The sequence below is a fragment of the Heterocephalus glaber genome, unplaced genomic scaffold (genome assembly GCF_053883595.1).
Source record: "Heterocephalus glaber isolate CG9 unplaced genomic scaffold, H.glaber_assembly_v1.0 deba00000943, whole genome shotgun sequence".
Lineage (NCBI taxonomy): Eukaryota > Metazoa > Chordata > Mammalia > Rodentia > Bathyergidae > Heterocephalus > Heterocephalus glaber.
In genome coordinates, this window is record NW_028258175.1 from 5,675,321 (window position 1) to 5,699,515 (window position 24,195).

Below are 24,195 nucleotides of genomic sequence, written 5' to 3' on the forward strand. Positions count from 1 at the left end.
CAATTACCTAAAATTAAATCTCAGCAGTGCAGCCTGGCCAACTTAACTAATCAGCATCTCCTCCTTCTGCTTCCCTCCTTATTTCTATTCTTCTTCACTTCCTCCTCTTCCTCTTCTTGCCTCCTCTTTTTTCTCCCTCTGTCTCCTTCTGCTTTCTCTCTCTGTCTCTCTAGTTCCCCATCCATCTCAGTGTCCTCATCTATACAATGGAGATAATTCAGCAGCTGTCTCATGGGGCTGTTCATAGAGCCAGGGTTACACAAGGCGATTAGGAACAGTGCCTAGCACTCGCTAACCTTGAGTGCTGCTCTTTTTGCTGGTAGAGGTGGCACGGACAGACCAGGAAGCCGGGCCAGGGTTGGACTCACATCTTGCACAGGTCACCATGAGCGCTCAGTAAGCGGCAGCCACCCACCCTCCTCTTCCCTCAACTTGACGCATCCCCCACGGGCTTTCTGCGATTCTGAGCCCACAGGCACCGAGGCAACAGGCCGAAGCCAAGCAGACCCTTTCCAGACGACCTGCCTCCCCAGCACCGGGCCCCACATCCACTCTGTCCCCTCCTGTAACATTCCTCCCTCGAGGCCTTTCCTGCTGTCTCCTCTGCCCCGCTCTTCCCTCGAATCCCCAGCAAGCTGGTCCGCTCCCGTCTGTCATCCAAGGCTCAGCTAAGTGCCATCATCAGCTCTGCTAAGGACACCCTCTAAAACGCCACTCTCCTTTGTTCTCTTCCTGGCCCTCCTCGTGTTCTGAAAGCACTTTGCCTGCTTCCTGTTCATCTCCACCATTAGGAAAGGTGGCGGGTCCGGGAGAGGGAGGCCTTGTCTATCGGGCACCCACGTACTACTGGTTGAAGGGGTGAGGGAGACAGAATTTGAACACAGGCCTGCCCCCAAAGCAGGGCTCCACCTCCAGGATCATGGTCTGGAATTCAGATAGACTTGCAGCAGGTCCATGAGAAAAGCCAGTGCAAGTTCGTGACTGGTCTGCTCACCTGGGGACGTCTCTTCTCACTCCAGGTCGGGAGGACAGAGACACAGCCGGGGAGAAAGGCCCTGGGTCAGGTGACTCAGAAGGCGCAAGCCGCGCTCGCACGCGGCATGAAGCCCATACCCGAACAGAGGCAGTGTCGGGCCATTGGGCAGAGGTCTCAAACTGAAGACCCGGTAGCTCTGACACTGGAGCTATCCAAGGCACCACGCCTGCACGTCCACCTGTGGCCACCCGAAGCCAGAGCAAGCGTGGGCAATGTTGCCACCTAGTGGAAAGAGGTGCTCTTGCTGTTCCGTCGCCATAGCCAGGGTGGCCAGCACTGCGAAGTACAAATCCCTGGCAGGTTTTGTTAAAACGGGGATTCTAGGCCTCTGACTCAGCAGGCCTGGAGTGGAAAGTGAGATTCTGCATTCCCAGCCAGTTCCCAGGTAAAGGCCATGCGGCTGTTCTGCAGGGCATATGAGGTGTGATCGAAACCAACAGTGGATGTTTAGATTTTTAAATTTTATTACAGTAAAAGCCACATTGCCATTAATTAATCCTCCTCAGAGTACTCCTCCCCCTCGTTTCTTGCCACTTTTCGAAGCAGTCCTGGGAGTCTTGGAGTCCTCTTTCAGGACTGTCTTTAGTTGTGCTGTCCTGACTGCCTCAATGTCCTGAATCAATTCAGAACATTTATTTTTCATGGTCATTTCAACCATGGTACCAGATCCGGTGAATAAGGTGGATGAAGACACACTGTAATATTTTTACAAGCCTCGCTTTTGATTGGATGGCACCCAGAAGCACCATTCAACTTATTCTGGATCACATCTCATAAGGACATGAAAGAGGACTTCCAGAACTGCTTCAGAAAGTGGCAAGAGGTTCTCCAACTTCACATTTGGGAAAACAGCAGTTTCGGATCCCATTGCAAAGAAAAGCAATGAAAAGGTCTTAATCCTGCACTTCAGAAGAAAGGGCTCAAGCCAAGTAATGGAGGAAATGCCCCTGCCTGAAGCTCTTGTACTGGTCTCCAGAGGTGTCTGGAAAGTGTTGAATCTCTTATAAGAGAGTTCATTAGCCATGTGGACTCAATTATAAAGCAGGTGCTGTTTGTAACAGGAAAGATTTCTTGGACTTAAAGGAAGCATGTAAACGGGGTTAGTCACAACATAAGACTGCTGAAGTAAATGCAAAACAATAGCAATTCTCACAGAATGCAGAGGAAAGGGGCAAAAACGAATTAAAATATGAAAAGAGGAGAAGAGAGATGTAGAGGGTCTATACAGGACATAGAATCTAAGCATAACAGGAATACTGAAACAGGACCAAGCAAATGAGGCTGAAACAATAATTAAGAAACCAATTGAAGAAAACTTTCCAGAGTTGAAAAACAAAATAGGCCTGTCAATGAAGAAGGCTTACAGGGTACCTTTAAATTTAATGAAAAGAAAGCAACAACTAGCCACATCCTGGTGACTTTTTTATAGTTCAAGAATAAAGAAAAGGGGCCAGGGATTTAGCTCACTGGTTCCGCCGCCTGCCTTGCAAGCGGAAGGATCTGAGTTCAATCCCCAGTACCAAAAAAAAAAAAGAATAAAGAAAAAATTTTTGCAAGTAATTAGACAGAGAAAGCAGGTTACCAATAAAAGGACAAAAGTCAGACTGACCTCAGGTTTTTCTCTTGCACTTCTAAGTGCCAGAAGACAATGGAACAACATCTACTGAGTTTTAAGGGAAAATAATTTTGAACCAATAATCATACACCCTGCCAAGTTACTATTTCTATATGAAGGCAACTGGAAGACATTCTCAGATAACAAGAGGTTAAGAAAGTATATCGATGAAAAACCTCTGAAAATTTTGCTGAATGATTTGCTGTAGCCAACAGAAAAATTAAAAAGCGTAGAGAGACAATTGTATGGAAGATTTGATGGTAATCATTAAAACTAGTTAAGAAGCATGAAGCCTAAAATTGTTACATACAGGCTAATAAACCTAAGTGCAAAATAGATTTGTAAGCTAGATCTAAAATTTCTAGTTTATGTAGCTTTAAACTGTCAAAGTACATGCCAAATATTCAATGTATTGGGCAAATAAATACTGTTTTACTTTTGCCATGTAATATTACAGATAAATATGCATTTGCTTAAGCCAAATGTTATATAAAAGTGCTCTGTCACTGTGGGCTGGACAGGTACAGTGAAGGCATTCTAAATGTTATCTGACAAAATTGGAACATGGTAGTTTTATTTCCCCTTTAAAAAAATCTAGCAAGTTCATAATGTTAATACTGATAATGTAAGGAGAAAATTCCACAGGACTGGTTGGAGAGAGGTGGATATGTTTGAAATACTGAATTGGGAAAACCAGTAATTACTGCACGTGGTTTTAAGTCAATTTGTCACTGAGTTGTGGACAAAAATAGAACATATGAATTCCAAGTTTCTAGAATTGAAATGAAGTGAAAAACCAAGAAAAACACCAAGGAAGCATTAAAATTTGCATAAAAGATATTAACAGAGATAGAGGTGAATTATAGTCAAAAACTGGTTAAATTCCCAATAAGATCCAAATTGAGTAAAAAATCAATCTCTGATCCAAAATACTCACATTTGTATAAAACAAAGGTTAGCAGGGTTTAAAGGTAATAGAAACTCTTTAGGCCACAGAAGTGGACGGCAACATTTTTTATTAAACAGAAATAAAGCTATTACCAGATATTTCACATTTGAGGACTGTACGTGGCATTCATATGTAAGATTTTTGTGCAGTATCTTGATGCAAGTGGTGGTTTTACTGTGGTAAACTGACACAGATACCTACATTTTAAAACACACTGGAAATTGGTGTATTTTCTATAGTTAAAATTCATTGAGTAATCCTTCAATTGAAAATACATGTAACCGAAAAAAATAATAGCAAGAACAAGGAGTTGTGTCTGAAGCTAGGAGGAGTCTCCGAGGAGGATTAATAGCAATGTGTCTTTACTGTGACTGTGTTTTCAAATTTAAACATATACCATATATTTGGACCACACTTGACACTTAGCAGTCATTGCCTGCAGTAGTTCTAAACCGTAAAGAGTCCCAAGGGAAATTCTGAGGCTTGGAAAGCCTCCCCACAAAAACAGAATTGAAGAGAATGTCTAAAGTGTCTTTAGTGAAAGAACCCAGACCTGCAGATGGGATGCAGTGTGTCCCTCTGTCTGTGTCCCCCCGACTGGGGTGGGGCCACAGGGACCTGCCCAGCAAGAGCTCAGAGAGGCAGTGGCTCCCAGAACCCATGAAACTCAGTAAAAGACATTAGTGATGACCACTCAACAACTTCCTCCATGCAATCCACACCCGGCACTGGCATAATCCAATTTTCACTGCTATTGTCATTGGGATCATTTTTTATAATTTGTTTTTCTTATTTAGAGATTTTTTTCTTTTATTTTTCAAAAATTACAAAAGTGAAATGTATTTATTGCGACCAGAGAACACTTACCAAGGTGAAGAGATGATACCAGCCCCTTCCCTGCCACGTTCTCTCCAGGCCCAATCCCAGTGTTCACGACTTGGTTTGTATCTTTCCTTACCTTTCTTCTACACTGACAAAAATATGCAAACATAACTTCATGCACAGGAAGCATCTGTTGCACCAGTTTATTTCTTTAAAAGAGATCATGTAAAATATAATTTTATGTAACCTAATCCCTTAATAACACAATAGATGTTCCTCCAGGTTAGGGATTGGCCAGTGTCTTCAGTGAGAGCCAGAGAGTAAATACTCTAGGCTTTGCAAGCCATACAGACACTATTACAACTACTCCATGAACTTTGCCACTGTTTCACAAAAGCAGCCGTAGAAAATATGTAAATGAATGGGTGTGCCAATAAAACTTTATAAAAACAGGCAGCAGGGCCAGGGATTTAGCTCAGTGGTTCTCCCGCCTGCCCTGCAAGCACAAGAACCTGAATTTGATCCCCAGTACCAAAAACAAATACAAAAACAAACAAACAAACAAAAAAACACAGCAGACTAGATTTGGCCTATTGATCACTGTTTGCAAACTCCTGATCCTGGTCAATAGCTGTAGCTCTAAACCATTGATTTTTTTGTTTTAATTATTTAGAAGTTTTATTAATGAAGCTTTGAATATAATAAAAAACAGTGTGATGTACACTATATATAGAAAAGTGTACAAATTATAATCATGCGGCTTGATGAATTTTCACAAAGCGAATACGCCTGGGTAACCAGTTCCCATTTCAAAAAGAACATGACTAGCTCCACAGAAGCCCCACAGGCTTATTTTAATTCACTGTTTTCAACAACTGTGCATAATATACCATAAAATGGATATACACTAATTAGGTCAATTCCAGTTTTTGCCACTGCAAAGAAACCATCAATAAACATGCTTATTCTGTACTGTATTTCTTTGTGTGGTGTTTTATTTCAGTAAGTTAGATTCCCAAAAGGTAAAGTTGAAAGTCAAAATGTGCATAGATATACATATATTAACTGATATTACTGGGCCACTTTCCCCAAAGACAGTGACAAGTCAGGCTTGCAGGTCCCGGCAATGTCTTCTTCAGTGTAACTCTGCACACAGTTTGGAACAATGACTATGCACCCAGCTCATCCTGAGGTTTGGGGGCCTCAGGTGGTGGCCTGGCCTCAATTATTCTCATGAGAAGGTTCCGGGAAGGCAAGAAGGCATGCTGGGTAACAAGGCATTGGCTTCCCTCTGCCTCCTCGGGTCCGGTGTCCCAAATTTCAGTATCCAAAACACCACTCACAGCTTCACGAGCCAATGGGCTTCCAAGAGGATGAGCAAGGGGCCCAGCTGTGCAGAAAACTGTCCAGAATGTATGAAGGAGATGCTCAGCAGTTCTCAACGGAGTCTTATTACGTGATTTAACTCCACTTCTTCATGACAGCGATATTGAAGAAAAGCCAAGTAACACTGAGGTCTTGCTGAGTTTGTTTTATGGGAATTTGCTCTCCAAAGAGTACACAATGAAGAGTTTTCAAGGGACCTACTTTACTGCACTAGGAGCTCTTTTACATACTTAGCAACTATCAAGTGTGATGCAGTTCTAAGGTTCTTGAGTATCACAGGCGCCCAACCCCAGAGCCCATGGGTATGTGTGGGAGTGTGGGACCAGCACACTGTCACACAAGGATATTTCTCCAAGGGCAGTGTTGACAAATTTCATCAGATCCTTGATAGCAGCTGTGATAATCAAAAAAGAGGATTAATTTGCTAGGGATTAAGGTGAAAGCATCATATGCATGTGTCAAAACTCCGCTATTATTCATTTCAGATGTATGTATACCATTGTGCACAATTCTTAACTCAAAAGTTTAAAAATGGTAGATAAATTTTGAATTCTAGCTGATGTGTAGTGCATGCTGAAGTTTCAGGGAAAATTGATGCCTGTAATTTACTCTGAAATATGTCAAAAATAAGATGCATTGATGGGTAGTGAGGTGGATGCATATCTGATTACAAGAGTCCTGTAGAGCAATGGGGGAATTTAGGTGATGGATAAATGGATGTTCACTGTCAAAATTCTTTCGACTTTGCTCTATGTTGGAAATTTTTCATAATAAAAAGGAAAACAATTATGAACCAGGGCAGTTGAGTGTTCCTAATTCAAAAATCTAAAATCTAAAATGCTTCAAACCCAACACCTTTTGAGCACTGATATGAGGTTGTAAGTGGAAATTTTCACACCATGAAACTCTGTTTCATGCACAAAATTATTTGAAATATTGCATAAAATAGCCTTTGGAGGATGAGTATAAGGTGTACAAGAAACATCTCCAACATAACTTTTTATGCATATGTAAATATTCCAAGGTCAGAAAAAAAGATCTGAAACCCAAAACATGTTTGGCCCCAGGCATTTTGGAGAAGGGATACTCAACCTGTATTGTACATGGGAGGCAGAGAGTCATCAGCACTGGGCCCATCCTCACGGTCTGGGTGGTTTTTCTCTGGGCCTCAGTGATCCCAGTGCTTCTCTGCAGCACCTGCCATAATGAACAATGACTATGAATGGATCTTTTTTTTGGGGGGGGGCCCTAGTGTTTCAGTTCAGGTTTTTTTTTTTTGTGGTACTGGGTATTGAACACAGAGCCTTTGCACTAAGCTACATCGCCAATCTCTTTTTTTTTTTTTTTTTCCATTTTGAGACCGTCGTACTAATTCGCTAAGTTTCCCACGCTGAGATGTTCTGCCTCAGCTTCCCGAAGCGCTGGGATTATGGTGTGTACCACTATGCTAGGCTCTTATTTATGGTCACACTACTCCCTGCAAGTGATGTATGGCTCGGTATATTCTGAGATTTCATCTACCTGAATTCTTTTCTTCATTACATTTTCCTTTCCTTCCCCTCTTCTCTTTCCACTTCAAGTGGAGATCTGGCCCAGGGGAAATATGTGGCAGAGCAAAAAGTAAATAAAACCTTTGGGTCCACTCTGGCTCTGCGCTCCAAATGTTCAAACTTCACAGTGTTTAAAGAACAGATTGTATTAAAGAACAAAAATTTATGGATATAGAGTGTCTTTAAAAATATGAGTGGCAGTGAATTTTAGCCTTAAAAGAACAGGAGCATCTCCATGGCTAATGAAAGTAAGAAAGATGAAAAGCCCTCGAAAGGTCCCAAGGAATTGACAAGACTCCACGTTGTGGCATCTGCCCAGGTAAAAGACTTATCTTACCTCCTGTTGTATCCCGAGGGTCTGGTATATGCTTGAAAAACTGTAGAAACTCAATATGTATTGCAGAGTGAGTCATTTAACTAATAACTTGGAGAGTGAATGAACAGATTCTAGAGGGGCTTACATACCAAAACATAGGGCAGGGAACCCACACTCAACAGGTAAAAAAAAATCACCCACATCCTTCGGCTATTTCTGGTCTCCACGGCTCTGCATAATTTATTTCCTCTACTGAGAAGGCAGGTGCATGGCGAGACTGTGGGGCATGGAGCCGGGCAGCCTGAGCTCAAGTCTGAGACCCACCACTATCCAAGTCAGGGACTTCTGTGAGATACCAAGCCGATCTGGCTCTTTGGGGCTCTTCATCTCTTGATGTGTGGATGCCAGGTCTTGGGATGGTTTTAAATACCAGGATTTTGGAAGTGCCTGAGTCTGTCTGAGAGACGTTTCGATCTAAGAAGGTTCTGTACAGTATACTATACTGATAGAGGTAAGAACGCTGATTGGGAATCCAAAAGAGAAGCCTCCAGAAAGGTTTCTCCTTTTGCTTTTTTGAAGAACAGCCTCAACTTTGGGAAGATATGCAAAGATGAATATAATTACCAATCCATCACCATATTAATGACAGTAAAAAGTATGACTGTCACACACATAGGGACCCAGGCTTCCTAAATCTCACGGGCATTTTACAACTCTGACCTGGTTTTCTGACACTGCACTAACTGCTCCTGTGACCACTGGGCCTTGTGAGGGCAATACGGCTTTTTATGATTTTACAAGTATCACTACTCTGGGTCTTTTCTACATTATCTGGGGAACAAGGTGGCCGTGACTCCAGAGAGTGGGTCCTTGTCCCATTATTACTCGCTGTTGACCTTGGAGCTGATACTTAAGATTTTCTGTATTGTGCTTCCTCTATAAACAATGGTGTGAGTCAGATTATCTTTGAACCTTCAGCCGCTGACTTCAGAAGACACTAATTCTGGGGCCATCTGAGGGGACGTGACATCCATCTGGATCCTCCAGGGGTATTCGCATTCACCCATGCCACACATATTTAGGGATCCTCACTATCCCAAGGCTAGAGATAAAGGTGTGAACCAAAAGCAGATGTGGCCCTGCCCTCAGGGAGTGAATGCCTTGTGAGAAATGCAGACATGAATCAAACTCAATACAAAACTGTAGCTGACAGAAGCTCGAGATATCATGATCATCAATGACAGAGGGTAGTCAGGAGTTAATAGAAACTGGGATCTAGAAGAAGAGGAGTTAAATGCTGAGAAAGGAGATGGCAAAAAAATTTCTAAAACAGGAAACAGAATATGCAGATGGGTGGCAGTCTGGAGAGGATGCCTGCCGGGAGAGGACTTGGATGGAGAAGAGAGCATCGTGTTAGATTTGGGCTGTCCTGAAGGTAATGGGAAACCACCGATGGGTGTGTAAAGAAGAATGGATCAGATCTCCATTCTGGTAGTGACTTGCAAGAGCCCAGAGAGCAGATATGCAACCAGAATTCAGTAGCCAAGGGAAACAAAAACCTTCCACCTCTGGAGGTGCTGGGGTCTCCAAACAGCTAGTGGTATTCGGGTCTAATGGCAGTGTCCTGGGCTGGTAGTGACTGGCGGGTCCTAACCCTGCACATGCTTGTGGGGTCTGGGTGAAGTGGGACAATTCAACAGCTCCCACAAGCTCTCTTCTGCATGGAACCGCTGAGAAGGCCCCAAATAACCTTTAGTGCTCTCTCCTCTCTGATCTGCAGGCCAGGATCAAGGCGGGGGGGGGGGGGACAGTTAGAGTCCCAACAATAAAACCAGGAAATTTGGGAGATTAGAGGATCCCCGGGCCATGAAGGCTCTTGAACCCTGCCCGGCTCCCCTCCATACTTGTTGGCACACACATACCCCAGCTTCTGTGAGTCCTGAAAGTCAGTGGCTCACAGATGCCCTGTCTCCACGTAAATGCCCTCCACTGGGCAGAAGCAACCGGAACTGGGAGGCTCTGCTTCCTCTCTACCTCCAACCCCAGCAGCCTAAGGCAAAGACTATTTTAGTCAGTCCAGGCTGCTACAGCAAAATGCCATGGATTGAGCAGTTTGAATAACAACAACATATGTGTCACAGTTATTGAGGTGGGGAAATCCAAGGCCAAGGTGCGGGCAGGTTCAGACCCTGAAAAGGACCCACTTCCTCGCCTGGCCACCTTCTTGCTGTGTCCTCACGTAGCAGTGAGACAGGGACCTTTCCCCACGCCCCTTTATTTTCCAGTACAGGGATCGATCCCAGGGCCTTCCTACTGACCTACAGCCCTATCCCCTTTTATATTATTTTTTTGCTTAAATTCTTTTATTGGTACATTTTAGGTATACAATACATTTACATTTATCATTGGGTGCTTGTACCTGTACATGATGTGTCTTGGTTCTTATTTTTTCCTCCTTCCCCTGCCCTCCCTTCCCCACTCCGCCCTTCCCTATTTACAAAGAATTTGTTTCCATTTGTTTCTTTTCTCATAATTTTTCCTTTCCCTTCTTTCCTCTCCCCTTCCCCTCCCACTTCCCCTACCCCTTTGGAACTTTTCTTCCTATTTCAAATTATCAATTATTCATTTTAATCATTTTAATCCTTATTTAGACTTTCAGTTTCTCACACCAGAGAAGCTATTTGGTATTTACACATGTCTGTCCTATTTATTTCACTTAAGTGTATGGCCTCAATATGCATCCATTTAGCTATAATGACTCTAGTTTCTTGTTCTTTATGGCTGAGTAGTACTCCCTTTTATAAAAAAACCACATCTTCTTTATCCAGTCTCCAGTTGATGGGCACTTGGGCTGTTTCCAAGCTTTAGCTGTTACAAACTGTGCCGCTATAAACATGTGCACATATATCACTGTGGTATGATTCTTTTAATTCTTTTGGGAAGATACCCAGCAGGGGAATAGCGGGGTCAAATGGGACCTCTAGTCCTAGTTCTTTGAGGTATCTCCATACGGATTTCCACAGGGGTTGCACCAGTCTGCACTCCCACCAACAGTGGAGAAGGGTTCCTTTCTCCCCACATATTTTTTATTTTGAGACTCAGTCTTGCTAAGTCACTAAGTTGCCCAGGCTGGGCTTGAACTTGAGGTCCTCCTGCCTCAGCCTCCCAGAGCACTGGGATTACAGGTGTGTGCCACCACATCTAACTCTTCCTCCTCCTTTAAGGCCACTAATCTCATCATAAGGTCCCTGCTTTTACGCCTCGACTAATCCTAACTACCTCCCAAAGGCTCCGTCTCCAAATGCTATCCCCCTGGGGATTACGGCTTCAGCATACATGGGAGACGCCATCATCCCTCAGCATGTCCTGACTCAGAGCATGAAAGCCCACCTCTCTCACCCCAGGTGGGACTTTGTCAGTGCTCCAGGATCTGGCCAAGAGCTCCTCCATGGGGCCAGGATCGCACAGCCTTGATGGAGACCAAATCCCCCATGAGCCTCTGCCATGCCCTGTCCTGCTTCCCTTCTCTCCCGAGAGCAGCTGAGTCATCTGAGCAAACCCCATCCTGGCTCTGTCTTAGAAACAGCCAAAGCATCAGGATTCTTGCACCACTGATCAATCAACAAATGCATGCTGAGTATCCTGTGCCCAGCCTGGTAAAGGGGCTACAGATGGCAGGCCATAATGACACGGTGGCCCAGGTGTGCTTCCCTGCTCTGCCTGGACCTTGATCCAGGCATTGGGCTTTGCCGAGTCTCAGTTTCCCCTTCCTTCTGATGGCAACAACTCTACCTCCATCGGGCGATCCAACATCAATGCACTCAGCCAACCCCAGGGTGCTCCTGAATCACTGTGAGCTGTGTAATCAATGCTTCACGCAGAAATTCTACCCCTAACCCCAGGGGAGCCCCAGGTCCCCCACCTTCCACTCTGGCTGAATTGTGTATCCCTTAAGAGATGCTCAACTCCCTGTCCCAGTACCCGTGAAGGTGGCCTTAGCTGGACCCAGGGTCTCTGCAGATGTAATCAAGTTACGATGGGGTCATACTAGTTCAGGGTGGGACCTAGCCAATGGCCAGTGTCCTCATAGAAGAAGAAATCTGGGCAAGAGACACCCAGGGGAGATCACATGGGAGGATGGAGGCAGAAACTGGAGCGACAAAACCATAGGCCAAGGGACACTGCCAGCCACCAACAGAAGCCTGGGACGGCTCTCTCAGAGCCTCAGAAGAAACCAACCCTGCCGACACTTCAAGCCCAGACCTCTGGTCTCCACGGCCCTGAGACGATGAGTGTCTGGTGTTAGGGTATCTAGTTTGTGGCACTAGAAGACGAATATGGCTCCTATTCATTAGTGTGTCCTGGGATTGCCCGAGAACCAAAACACTCAGAGCCCAGGGCATAGCTAGGGTTACAGGGGAAAAGCTGACCTTGAGCTTGACAGGATGAGCCCCCCATCAGGACAAAGACTCCCCAAAGAAGGTCCAAAACAGCCACTCAAACTGAACCACAAAGGGAATAAATAAATAGTGCGGAAGGGCAAAGGAGCAAAAGTAAGCTTAAGAAAAAAACCAGTATGTAACAGCACTGAAGAGCCAACAACACCTAGATGAGGATGTATGTGGCCCTCCAAGCCCATTCCCTAATGGGCAGACGGATAATGACACTCACCTCATTAGTGCTGCTGAAAAATTTACACAAGATACTGCTCTTAAGTCCTTGACATATTAAGTGATTCACACATTCAAAATCTTATTAAATGTTAGCTATTGTTTTATTATTAATAATGGAAGCCCATTTCTTAGAAATATTCTTCTCTGAGCCTCAGCTATTTCATTTACAGAACGAACAGAAGAGCTGTCTTGCACTGCTGCTGGGGAATTGAAGGAGATTACGCGGAGGATTCTGAACCCTGAGAACCAGGGTGTACCCCGTATGTAGTGCGCATTTTGAGTGTAGTTCCTGAAGAGCGACACTAGGAGGTAGCAGAGTCTCATTTTTGCTGCTGGGCCCCGCACGGGTTATCCTCCGTGGGGAAAAGCTGCTTCCCTTGAACAGGGACTGCGGATGCTTCCCTGGGTAAACCCCAAGCATCCCACCGAGAAGCAAGCAGCCTTCTGCCTCCCTCCTGGAGGGGAAAAAATAATAATGTGGTGGAATGCACGTGTTCTAAATAGCTCGCTGAGCTTACGCACTGCAATTTAAAAGAGGAATTCTATTTTACAGGGATATCTTCTCAACTTTTAGACGGTTTAGGTAAAGCCCCTCCCAAGCCACAGCTCGGCACATCAGAGCTGCTGAACCGCGCTGCGGCCTCAGAAACACCTGTTTTTGCAAGACCAGTCCCTTTCACGACCGAGCCGTAAAACCTTTTCGTCTGAATCAGTTACGGAAAGTCTAAGGCAGTGCCATGAGGCTGTGCAAAAGAATTCCTTTAAAGGAATTAAACAATAAATTTAATTTAATTTAATGATTGATAATATTTAATTAATAAATTAAAATTAAATAATAAAGCCCGATGCAGCTGGACAGCTGAATTCCAGTTTCGCCCAAGCCCACGGCGCTGAGCGCTGCTATCTGAGCAGGTCACCGCCGCCCCGGCTTCCCTCGCCTCCCTGAGCCTCTGCACTTCATCACACACTATGCACGTGTGTCAGAATGTCACAGCGTGCCCCGTGAGCGTGGACAGTTGTTACACGTCAAAGATGTTTTTAAGGAAGTCCAGTCCAGGGGGCCCAGCTGGCCTCTCCCCGAGCTCAGCCAGCCTGCAGTGCTGAGAACTCTGCTCTGGGGCTGCACATTTCCCAAGGACGCCCGCGGCAGGGAAGGGCTGTCAGGTCATGACCCCCGACCCCCCTCCCCTCCCCAGTGCCCACCGGCTGGCGCTGGCGCAGGAGCCGAAGGCCACCTACCGACCACGATGAGGACGTCCCTGTCGATGTGGGCCTGGATGTAGATGCGGCCGCGGCGCTCCGTGTGGTCAGTGCCGCAGAGGCTGGGGACGTTCATCACGCAGCGCTTGTGGACGTTCATCATGCAGGCTGCAGGGGCAGAGCGGGGGCTCAGGGCAGGGCACGGGCTCGCCCCCCACGCCAGCTGCGCCCTTCCGTCCCCGGCCCACGAGCCTGGCTGGGAACAGAGACCGCCCAGGGTGCCATCAAAAGGGCTCGCCAGTCGTCCCCATCCCAGATGGACAAAGGGGTCTGGACTTGTTCATCTTCTGCACCCTCGTGGCTCTGAAGCCAGAGGCCACCGGACACAGGAGTGAGGGGAGACTCGGCTGTGGCCGAGAGCACAGGGCAGCTGCCCCACCAGCGAGCCTGGCACGAACACCTCCCCCGAACGCCTGCCCCGAGGTGTCCAGGTGTCCATCTTCCGAGTTAATTCAACTTAATTTTAAGAGGAATAGGTTACGTGTGTGACATGTTCCTACTTTTCAATACTGAGAGGGAATAGACTGGGTTCTCTGGAAAGCGAATGAACCGGAACTGTGGTTTATGAGGCTTACCCCCCACCCCAGGTCACCTTGGCCGATTTGGCAACTCCCCAGAAGGGGGCGCCACCGTGAGCCCGCAGCAGCTGGGGGACAGGGAAGCACTTGCGAAGGAGGTCTGGGCGGACGACAGTGTCCACCACAACTAACCCTAAGAATAAATGCAGACCAAAGCGAGAGGAAAGAGGCATGCCTGTAAACCGAGTCTGGCCCTACACCATCTCATGCATCAAATGGTCCCTAAAACCCCTGCCCCATGCTCTGCAGTGTGTGTATGCTCCCTCCCTCGCGCAGCAAAGGCAGCTACGGGTAGCTGGGCCTGGAATCCAGCACTCTCTGGGGGAATGCTCCGTCCAGGTGGAGAAGCCAGGAGGAGCGGCTGGGCCCTGGGCCTGCATCTCAAGAGACCAGAGGGAGCTGGGAGGGGATGCTAAGAAGCACCTGGCTCCAGGACTCAGCGGGCAGGTTCCAAACTGAGAGGGAGAGCAGGAGAGGAGGTGCAGGCCCCGGACCCATCGCCAGCCTGAGCCGCCAGCCACTCTCCAGTCAGCCTGGGCTTTGAGGCGGGAGCATGGGCCCCACATGAGGGGCACTGTGTGGTGAAAGGAATCCAAGTCCTGCAGGCAGAAAGCACCAGCCCTGTGCTGTCCCCTGGGCATAGCAGGGGCCCTGCTCCCCCTGTCTGAGGCCTCTCTGTCCCTCCCTCTGTGCCTTTGTCATGTGTCTCTGCCTTCACTGCACCCTGGCCTGGCTGTGTGGGCCTCGCTGCCTTCGCTGCATCCCGGACAGCTCCGTTCCACCCCGCACTTGGGTCTGGTCTCTCCTGTGTCTGTTTCTCTGTCCACGTGCAGAGCTCTGGTCCCAGGACTGCTCAGCCTGCTGCAGGCCAGCAGGTTCTAAGGGCCACCAGCAGGTGGAGCCTCCCTGCCCCTTTGCACCCACAGCTCAGAGCCCCAGGGGCCAAGCAGACCTCTGCAGATCTCCCCACCCCTAGAATCATGTTCTCCTCCCTCTCCTGGCACAAAGCTGGGCACTATAGGGAGGCAGGTCTTCTCTACAAGAAGAATGGGTCGGCCCACACCTCCACATTGAAGCAGCTGTCATGCACAGCTGCAGGAAAAGCCCTGTGTACAGGCTGCTCTGCACCCACACTGTGGACAGCTCCCTCCCGCACTGACCCACGTCATCCTGCGCCTCACTGTGACCCACAGGGCTGAGCCAACAGACCCGAAGTGTGCTTGCCAATGGGACTTTCCTCCAGGAGCACCCAGCACCTGTGGCCTCCATGTGAGCCGGCCCAGCCAGCCTAATGAGGATAAAGGCACGGGGCCCAGGAAGCCAGACACCCAGAGACAACTGGCCATCATCTAGAAACCCAGGAACCAGGCCCAGACCATAACCCACCATGTGCGCATGAGGACACCCAGCTGCCATCAGCTGAGCCCAACCCAGACCCAAAGGACAGCCTTGCGGGGTCCTGAGTTAAGTAAATGGTTATCATCTTGGGTCGCTACGTCGTGGGGAGAAAGGACCTTTACACAGTACTAAGTAACTGGGGCCCCAGCTCCCCAGGGACTGGACAGCCTCACTGAGGACCCAGCCCCAAACCATGAGGAAGGGAAGCTCCTCCCTTCCTGTCGCCTCTGCCCTCTGGAGGCAGAGGCCGAGGCAGTACTTACTGTCGCATTTCATGCCCTGGTGGATGAGTCCATACAGCAGTGAACCGCAGTGGTCACAAAATGTGGGGCTGGAGTAGGTGTGGATCTTGAACTTGTGTTTGCTCCGGGGGTCCTGAGGCCAAGAGAAACGAACAAGATAGGTCAGTGTCAGTGGGGGGTGCGAAAGATTCACACTGCTTTGTCACTGTGGGACCCACCAAGAGCTGGACGTGGCCCCGGCACACATCAGAGCCGTGGGGGCCATCATGGGAGCCCCGAGCCCAGGCGCAGCGCTGGACAAATGGTGCTGACCAAATCAGTAGGACTGCCGATCGCTCCAGTCCTGCTCCCAGCGCACTCGGCTGCCTGTAAAGCTCCCTTCTGGGCCACATGAGAACTCACACTACTGGCTCACACCTGCAGCAACGACTCCAGAGGCAGCAAAACAAAGTGACAGTCACCTGAATTTGATAGACCTCCTCGTTCCTCTGTTCCCTTTCCCTTTCTTCCCCAAACACGCTGCTGGAGTGACTTAAAACTCAACTCTAGAAGTGCAACATTCCCACTTAGAGGCCACAGGCCAGTTCTCATCACCTGCAGCACCGGGTTCAGGTCCACTGAATAGAGTTCAAGCTGTGGCAGACTGCTCAGCTCCCCCCAACATCCACCCTTCCCTTACGTAACAGAGCCCTGGAGACTTAGCAGCACGCGTGCTGCCCAGGTAGTTAGAGATCACATTTTCCCTTCTCCCTGCGGCTCGGGTGGGACCGTAGGACCAGGGGCTGGCAATGGGATGGGTGTGCTTCCAGTCATCCCCTTACCAGGAACGTGCCTCAGCCCCCTGGTGCCTTCCCCTTTTCTGCTGGCTGCAGGAGGGTGACAGCTTGAGCCCAGACTTGAGCCAACTGTGGAGAGGACAAATGCACCCTATCAGCCTTGGGCTTCATCCTGAGAGACACTCTCTGTTACTTCTGGTTTAAGTCACTGTACTTCGGGGATTATTTGTTACAGCAGCTTTTGTTGTTCCCTATCTAATAACCATGCCCCTCCCACCTGGCAGTGCAGTGATTAAAGGCCCAGACTTTAGAACATGCACTGCCTGGATTCTTCCTCCTTGAATGGCACTGGGCAAGTTATTTAATCCTTTTCTGCTTCAGTTTCCTTGTCTATAAAATGGAGATAATGGCAGTGCGGAGCCTATCATTACCTTGTAGGACTGTCAGGAAGAGTAAGTGGATTAACCCACGTAGAGATCTCGGGACACCTGGCACATAGTAAGCCGCAGGTGGACGCTTCCGTGTTGCGATGACTACATCTCGGCTGGGACCCGCCCATGTTCCCGCGTATGCACCGTGTTCCCAGCGCACGGAACCCAATCGTCTCCCACAACTGCCATGCCCTTCACTGCCCTCTGGTTCCACACGTCCTTTCTCTGCTCTAAATACAAAACTCCTTCTCTTCCACAGCCCTGCACAGAAGCTGCCTTCTCTGCGAAGCAGTACAGTGCCGAAGTCAGTACCATGAGCTTCGGATTCTTCTCCATCCCCTCATCAGGAACACGTGTGTGCGGACACAGGCGCCAGCACCAGGATGGAAAATGAACAAGTGAGGGAGTAAATAGATACAATATGTGACATTATTTTATATGCTGCGAAGTGATGAGTGGTTCTCCTAAGAAAACTGCTATTTTAAAATTTTATAAATACTCCACATACCTACTTTAAATTTTAGAAAATTGAAACTGACAGTGTCAAGATATCTGGCGGTGCTGGTGAGGAGAGTTCTGATACAATTGGGAGAAGGTTGCAAAATGGTCCAATCGCTGTGGAAAACAGTTGCCAGTCTCTTATCAAGTTAAACACCCCCGGCCATAGACAAGCCTGTGATCTGATCCTCAGTGAAATGAAACCTGTTATCCAAAACCCCTGTAGGAAGGTCAGCAGCCACTTTACTCGCAGTATCTCCAAACTGGAAACAGCCCAAATATCCTTTGGCAAGTAAAGGGATAAAAGTGCTACCTCCGCCCAAGGGAACACTTCTCAGCAATAAGAAGGAAGGAGTCGCTGGTAAACGCCACGACATGCTGAGCCTCAGAAGTGTTACACTAAGAGAAAGACAGGGGACAAAAGGGCTCCATGCTGTACGGTTTCATTTGTGTGATGTTCCTGAAAAGGCAAGCCTACAGGGACAGAAAATAGATCCGTGGTTTAAAAGGGAAAGGGATTAAGCAGGGGCAGCGTTTGGGAACTTATTTTAGTGACCTGAATGATCTACCTGCCAACTGTGCTGAATTTAATGTACAAGGTATGAAAAAAATTTAGTGTTTAAGTTTGAAATAATTTCTTACAATAAGGGACACGTTGCCATTAATTCCCCCTAAAATACTCGCCCTCGTTTCAAACACACTTATCCCATCATTCTTTCTACTTCCTTAAGCAGTTCTGGAAGTGCTCTTCCGTAAGCGTCTTCAGCCGCACTACCATGGCTGCCTTCATGCCCTGAATCAATTCAAAACATTTACCTTGTGTGATCGTTTTGACTTTGAGGAAGAGTCAGAAGTTGCACAGTGCCAGATCCGGTGACTAGGTGGATGAGGACATGCCATAATGTTTTTACAAGTCTGCCTCTCCATTGATTGGCACGTGGCAGCAACATTCAGGATATTTCTTTTATCACATCTGGCAAAGACAATCATGAAAGAGGACTTCCAGAACTGCTTCAGAAAGCGGCAAGAACAAGGAGACACGTGTGCTCAAAGTCAGTGGGAATATTCTGAGGGAGACTGATGGCAATGTGTCTTTTGCTGTAATAAAAATTTTTATTTAAACATTCACTGTATTTTTCAAGCATCCCTTGTAAATATGCCTGTGGGAGATCTTAAGGATTCAAGCATTTATGACCAAATATGATCAAGAACCTTCTCCATCTCAACAGAGCTCTTTAACAATAGGAAATATCAGGTGGCACAACAACCGGGAAGGGACAGGAGAACGCACTGTTGAGAGGTGCAGGCGTCTGCTGGTGTCTCCGTGCACACGCCAGTCCTCACCACCTGCCACGTGGAGGGTGCTGTCCACGCCCACTGTGGCAAGGATGACAGGGACTCAGACTGGAGAGTAACTTCATCGAGGTCACCCAGCTGGGGCCACAACCTATTGCTCACTCTCCTCTCTTCACTTCCCAACTTCAGCCCATTAGCCCCTCATCTTTAAGGCACAACTGAAATCTCACTCCATGCATTCACTCACCCAGAAAATGTTCACTGCGGGCCAGGTCCTTCCTAGGCACTGGGGAATACAGCTGTGACTGAAAGAGACAGAATGCCCCCTCTCAGGGAGCTTGCCCTCTAACCCCAGAGAGAAACGAAAAGACAGAATCAACTGTCCTGTCCCCTCACATCTTACGCATTGCAGCGTCTAACCCGAGTCGTTGTTGCGCGTTTAATTGCATCTCTGAACTGTAAGCCACGGGAGACAATGTTGCCAACCATTATATTCCCAGGACTTATGTTGTACTTGATGTATAGCAGGTGCTCCATAAATATCTAATGATTGAGAATTATCATTTACTGAGCAATTTATTTGTGCCAGGAGCTATTTTAAGGGATTTGTCAGGCATGAATTCACTTGATCTTCACAATAGCCCTATGAAGGAGGTACTACTTACCAATCCCATTTTACAGATGAGGGAACCAGGGAGCTAAGAGGTAAAGCGACTGGCCCAGGGCTTCCCAGCCTTTAGAAGTGCAGAATTTCACACAGTAACTCACACATAGCAGGAGGCTCGTGAGTTGTGTTGGCAGCTACAGGGTCACAGTGATCACTATTCATCACTGGAGCCCCCAGGTTATGCACCTGTTGTTTCAGGAAAATGAGTGACACAGAGCTGTGCAAGGCAGATTACAGCCACGCAAGAGAGGTGCCCAGGTAGGCAAGTTGCAGAGAAATGTTTCCTTCTCTACGGTTTATTACCCACAGGCTGCTAGCGACGCCTCCAGTCTCATTCCCCTGCCTCACCCTCAGCAGGGCTCACACTTGTCAGTACCAGCCAGCTCCCCTGCTCATCTCCCCACTTCCTCAGACCACCCAAACAAACCTGCCACCTGGGACAGTCACATTCCCACACCTGAACAGCTCCGGATCCCATGACCCCTAAAGAGCATCTTCCAGGGTGCCCGTCCTCTCAACACCCATGCCTGCGCCTTGAGACATCCACCCCTGCACATAGCTGGTGGGAGCAGAAGTGGATGCTTGGCTCAAGCAATCACTTTTGGGGCTGGGAGTGTAGTTCAGTTGTAGAGTGCCTGCCTAGCATGCACCATTTGATCCTTGGTACCACGAAAAAACAATCATGTTTGCTGAGCTGCTGGGGTGTGGGTAGAGGCCAAGAGATTTGGAGTTCCAGCCTAAGGTGCCTGATTTTTAGAGTAGGCCCCAAAGCACAGAGAAAAGCAAAGACAAAGTTCACATGATCTCAGTTGGAGTTCCTAGTTCCAGTCCCTCAGAGGACTGATGCCCTGCCTTCCTGTTCCATCTGCCTCTCTGTGCCCTCTAAAAGTTCTCTTCTGAGCTTCAGCCAATCCAAGGAGGCAGACTGCTGAAACGGGACTGATAGTCAAGTTTCAGTATTTGTATTGGCTTTGGCTCAGGTTCTGCCCACCGGCCAATCAGGATGGATGAGCCAGACCAATCATCAGGGCCCAGGTGTGCTGGGGTTGACGCTTTAGTTGCTGGTCACGGAGAGGGGTGTGGAAAGGAGCTGCGAGAAGCAGTGCAGATGAGGGGAAGGTAGAGGAGGAGGTTCACAGGCTCCTGGCTATCTACTAATTGATTCAAAAATCTTTCAGTATTTTTATAGCTGGTACAGGAGTGCTGGTGTATACAGCTTAAATAAATGTCAACCCTGCCCCTAACAGAAAGCCAGCCTCTGAGGCCGCACCTGCCAACAGCCGTGGGAGGAGCAGCCTCTCAGTCCTCACGCTCCCTGGGATCTGGTGTTGATCCCACTGCAAGACGCGCTTCTCTATGCCCCCCCATCGAATGTCACAGTCCCCCTCCCAGGTCACCGGCTGGTCTCCTCCAGGCCACTTCGGGTCCATCTGGTCCTTGGTTCCCCCTTCATGCCCAGAGGACATGATCTGGAGCCAAGGCCATATGAAGCCAGCAGAGAAGCTATGGTTGTTTCATATGATGTTTTCTAAAAATCTGATTTAGTTGATTATCTTTAAAAGTCATGAAATGTCAGATTAAAAATGTACATTTCTGGCTCCCTTTGAGAAATCACAGCTCAGACACCGAGCACACATTTCCATGGCCTGAGCTGCGGTCTCCCATCTCCGACACTCCCTGTTACCCCACACCTGCCTGCTCCATTCACTGTCTCCTCCTTCCCACTTGGCCCTACAGCACTCCAGGCTGACCCCACCCATGCTCCTCTGCAGTCCTAGGCTAGGATCCAGTATCGTGGGAACACATCCGCTGAACTCCCCAAAGTGCATCGGCTCTGTGTCAAATGCTTTCACAAACAAGCTCAGCATTAGTGCATCCCTACTCCCCTACCCCTCAATGTCCCGTCATCTCTCCGCCCCAGGAATCGGGTTTCTACAGGGTCCTTAGTCCTCTCCCCGATATTTCACTGAGGCTCCACTTCCATGGGCTTGGTCCCAGGCAGTACTAAACTTAGACTTCCAAGTTCCCTTTCACTTCTGATCCTCACTCAAGAGACTTCTGAATAACAACAAAAAATAATCAACAACCGTGGCTTTCATTATGGCTATGAATTGAGCACATAACACCTGCCATGCACTGCACTAGGTGCTCTCTATCATGTTAAATGCTGGGAGTTATTACTACCCTGGCCCTGGTATTCCAGATGAGCAAACTGAGGCTTAGAGAAGTAACCTGTCAAAGGTCACAAAGCAAATAAGGCAAGGAGCCAGGATTGGAATCCAAGTTTGCCAGAATCCAGAGATACGGTCAGTGTCGCTTGGCCGTCTCACTGCTCTTCATCCTTCTCTGAGTTGAGACCCTCACCTCACACAGTGCAGCACCAGCCAGAGACAGGCCAGGGGTCCCCAAACCAGCACCCTCACAGAAGCCCCAGTCACCAGCACGAGGGAGGGACAGGCAGACCCCAGCCCCGCATCCTGAGTCATCACCAAATCCAGACAGGGGCTGCTGAGGAGGAAGAGGCACACACCAGAGATGGGTGCAAGCAAGTGACAGACAGAGCTAGAGAGAGGGGGAAAGGAAAGGCCAGGGAGCGGTGGGTGGGGGAAGAGGGGCAAGGGTAAAAGAAAGGGAAAAAGGTAAATTTCCAAGTCCAAATTTTAAAATACCCCTTCTCAGTGTGAGTGGGCCGTGTGACCTGGCTCACAGGGGCTGCTGTCTGCTCAGGCTGAGGCAAAGCTGTAGGCACAAGGAAGCGGAACTGAAGACAAAGGCAAAGGGAGTCACCTCAACAGGGTCAGTCAGAGAAGGAGGCAGGATTGTGCTCACACCGCATCCTGCCTGGACCCTGACAGCCACGAAAGCCCGCAGAGGTCCATTCTCCAGAGCTAGGCTGGCAGGGCCAAACCCCACTGAAGAGCCACTTGGCAATGCCTTCCTGTCAAAGGGAAACTAACAGGCACAGCTGTGGGTTAGCTGTGTGGCAATAGGCCACTGACCTAAGCTCTCCGAGTCTCTAGTTCCTTGTCCATAAAGCAGTACCCATTTAATGGACTGGTTCTGATGACAGAGTTCTCAGTGGTACAAGTTCTCGATTTTATTATTCGCAAGAAGAAACATAACCATAGCAGCATCCCCCAGATTCAGTCACAAGCCGTCATAACTCTGCACATCTCTGAACCACGTATGATACTGCCTACTTGGCGCTTTTAGCTCAGCCTGTCATTGTCACGTCAGTAGAATTTTTTTTTTTTTTAGTAGAAGTATTTTTAAATGAAACCCTTAAAAGTGTGAAGTTGTAGGATCCACGTTTTTTCTAATACACCCTAAAGTGAAACCAACAACTCTTACAATGAAACTGAAATGTTCATCCCAGTAAATTCTGTGGAGGAGCAGATACCTACAGTGACACCACAGCTGGAGAACTCCGTTCGTTCCAAATTCGTGTTCGAACACCGAAAAGTTCGAAAACTGAACATGTTTTTCCCATAAGAAATAATGGAAAACCAAATAATTATAATTGGTTCTGAGGCCCCAAAATTACACTTATAAGTTCATGTTTCTGGGACTTTAACAAATTTTGCAATGATTTCTTTCTTTAACTCTATCCTGGTTCTCACTTTTCCTCTTAGCTTTACTGCTGGTCTCACTCACTTTCTTTGGAGTCATGGTTACAATATTTTAGGCAAATAAAGAGCCAAAAAAGCACAATGATGAATGTTTTGATGCACGCTCCTCTGGGCTCGACGGAAAGGCCACCCTTTCCTTTCCTGGGCGACGCAGTGCATTACTCACAGGTCTTTTCAAGTTGGATTTTCAGTTTGACTAAAGTTACGAACACCAAGCAGACTCTTTTCAAACTTTTCTGTCGGAGTAGTGGAAAGTTTGAGCTTGGAGCCACTGGACAGCTGAGATGTCACTGTACATCCTGGTCGGTGGGCAGAACTGTTATCCTGGAGGGGCCAGACAATCTGGCACTGTCTGCCAAAAGTATAAATGCTTTAAAAATCACAAATGCCTTTTTCCCCTTTGACCCAGTCATCCCTTCCACACTAATATGAAAAAAACCTCAAGGAGGGCCAGAGATTTAGCTCAGTGGTTTCACCACCTGCTGTGCAAGTACAAGGACCCGAGTTTGATCCCTGGTACCAAAAAAAAAAAAAGAAAGAAAGAGAAAACCTCAAGGGTATGTGTTTTTGCTTTTAATTACTTAATGATTTTAAATGATTAAAATCATTTATTTGATACATAAAATTGTGCATATTTATGGGGTGCCATGTGATATTTTGATGCATGTTTACATGGTGTAATATTCAAATCAGGGAAAATCAAGAAGTGGAGGAAGGGAACCCTTTTACACTGTTATTGGGAATGTAAACATACTACGTAAGCCAATACGGAGATTACTCAAAAAACTAAAAAAAAGAAATTCCTTTCAACTCGGCTATACCTCTCCCAGATATATCCTGAAAGAGTTAAAGACATCATGCTATAGTGATATGTGCATACTCATGGCAGCAAAATTCATAATAGCTAAGCTCAGAACACAGCTTAGATGTCCATCAACAGATGAATGGATAAAGAAAATGTGGTATATACACACAATGGAATTTTACTTAAACATAAAGACAAATGGATCATGTCATTTGCAGGACAGTCGATAGATTTTGAGGCCATAATGTTAAGTGAAATAAGTTAAACA

At 47.4% G+C, this 24,195-nt stretch overlaps 1 protein-coding gene across 5 annotated transcripts in view; it reads right to left on the reverse strand.

Moving 5' to 3' along the window:
* The window catches only part of Prkcb (protein kinase C beta), a 312,724-nt gene that overhangs the window by 139,442 nt on the left and 149,087 nt on the right, over window positions 1-24,195 (reverse strand). For all 5 annotated transcript variants that reach the window (XM_004855957.4, XM_004855956.4, XM_087209105.1 and 2 more), the window contains 2 exons: window positions 15,847-15,958; window positions 13,587-13,715 (listed from right to left, as the gene is read on the reverse strand). In XM_004855957.4, the coding sequence (XP_004856014.1) occupies window positions 13,587-13,715; window positions 15,847-15,958 (241 nt within the window). The remainder of the gene's footprint in view (window positions 1-13,586; window positions 13,716-15,846; window positions 15,959-24,195) is intronic.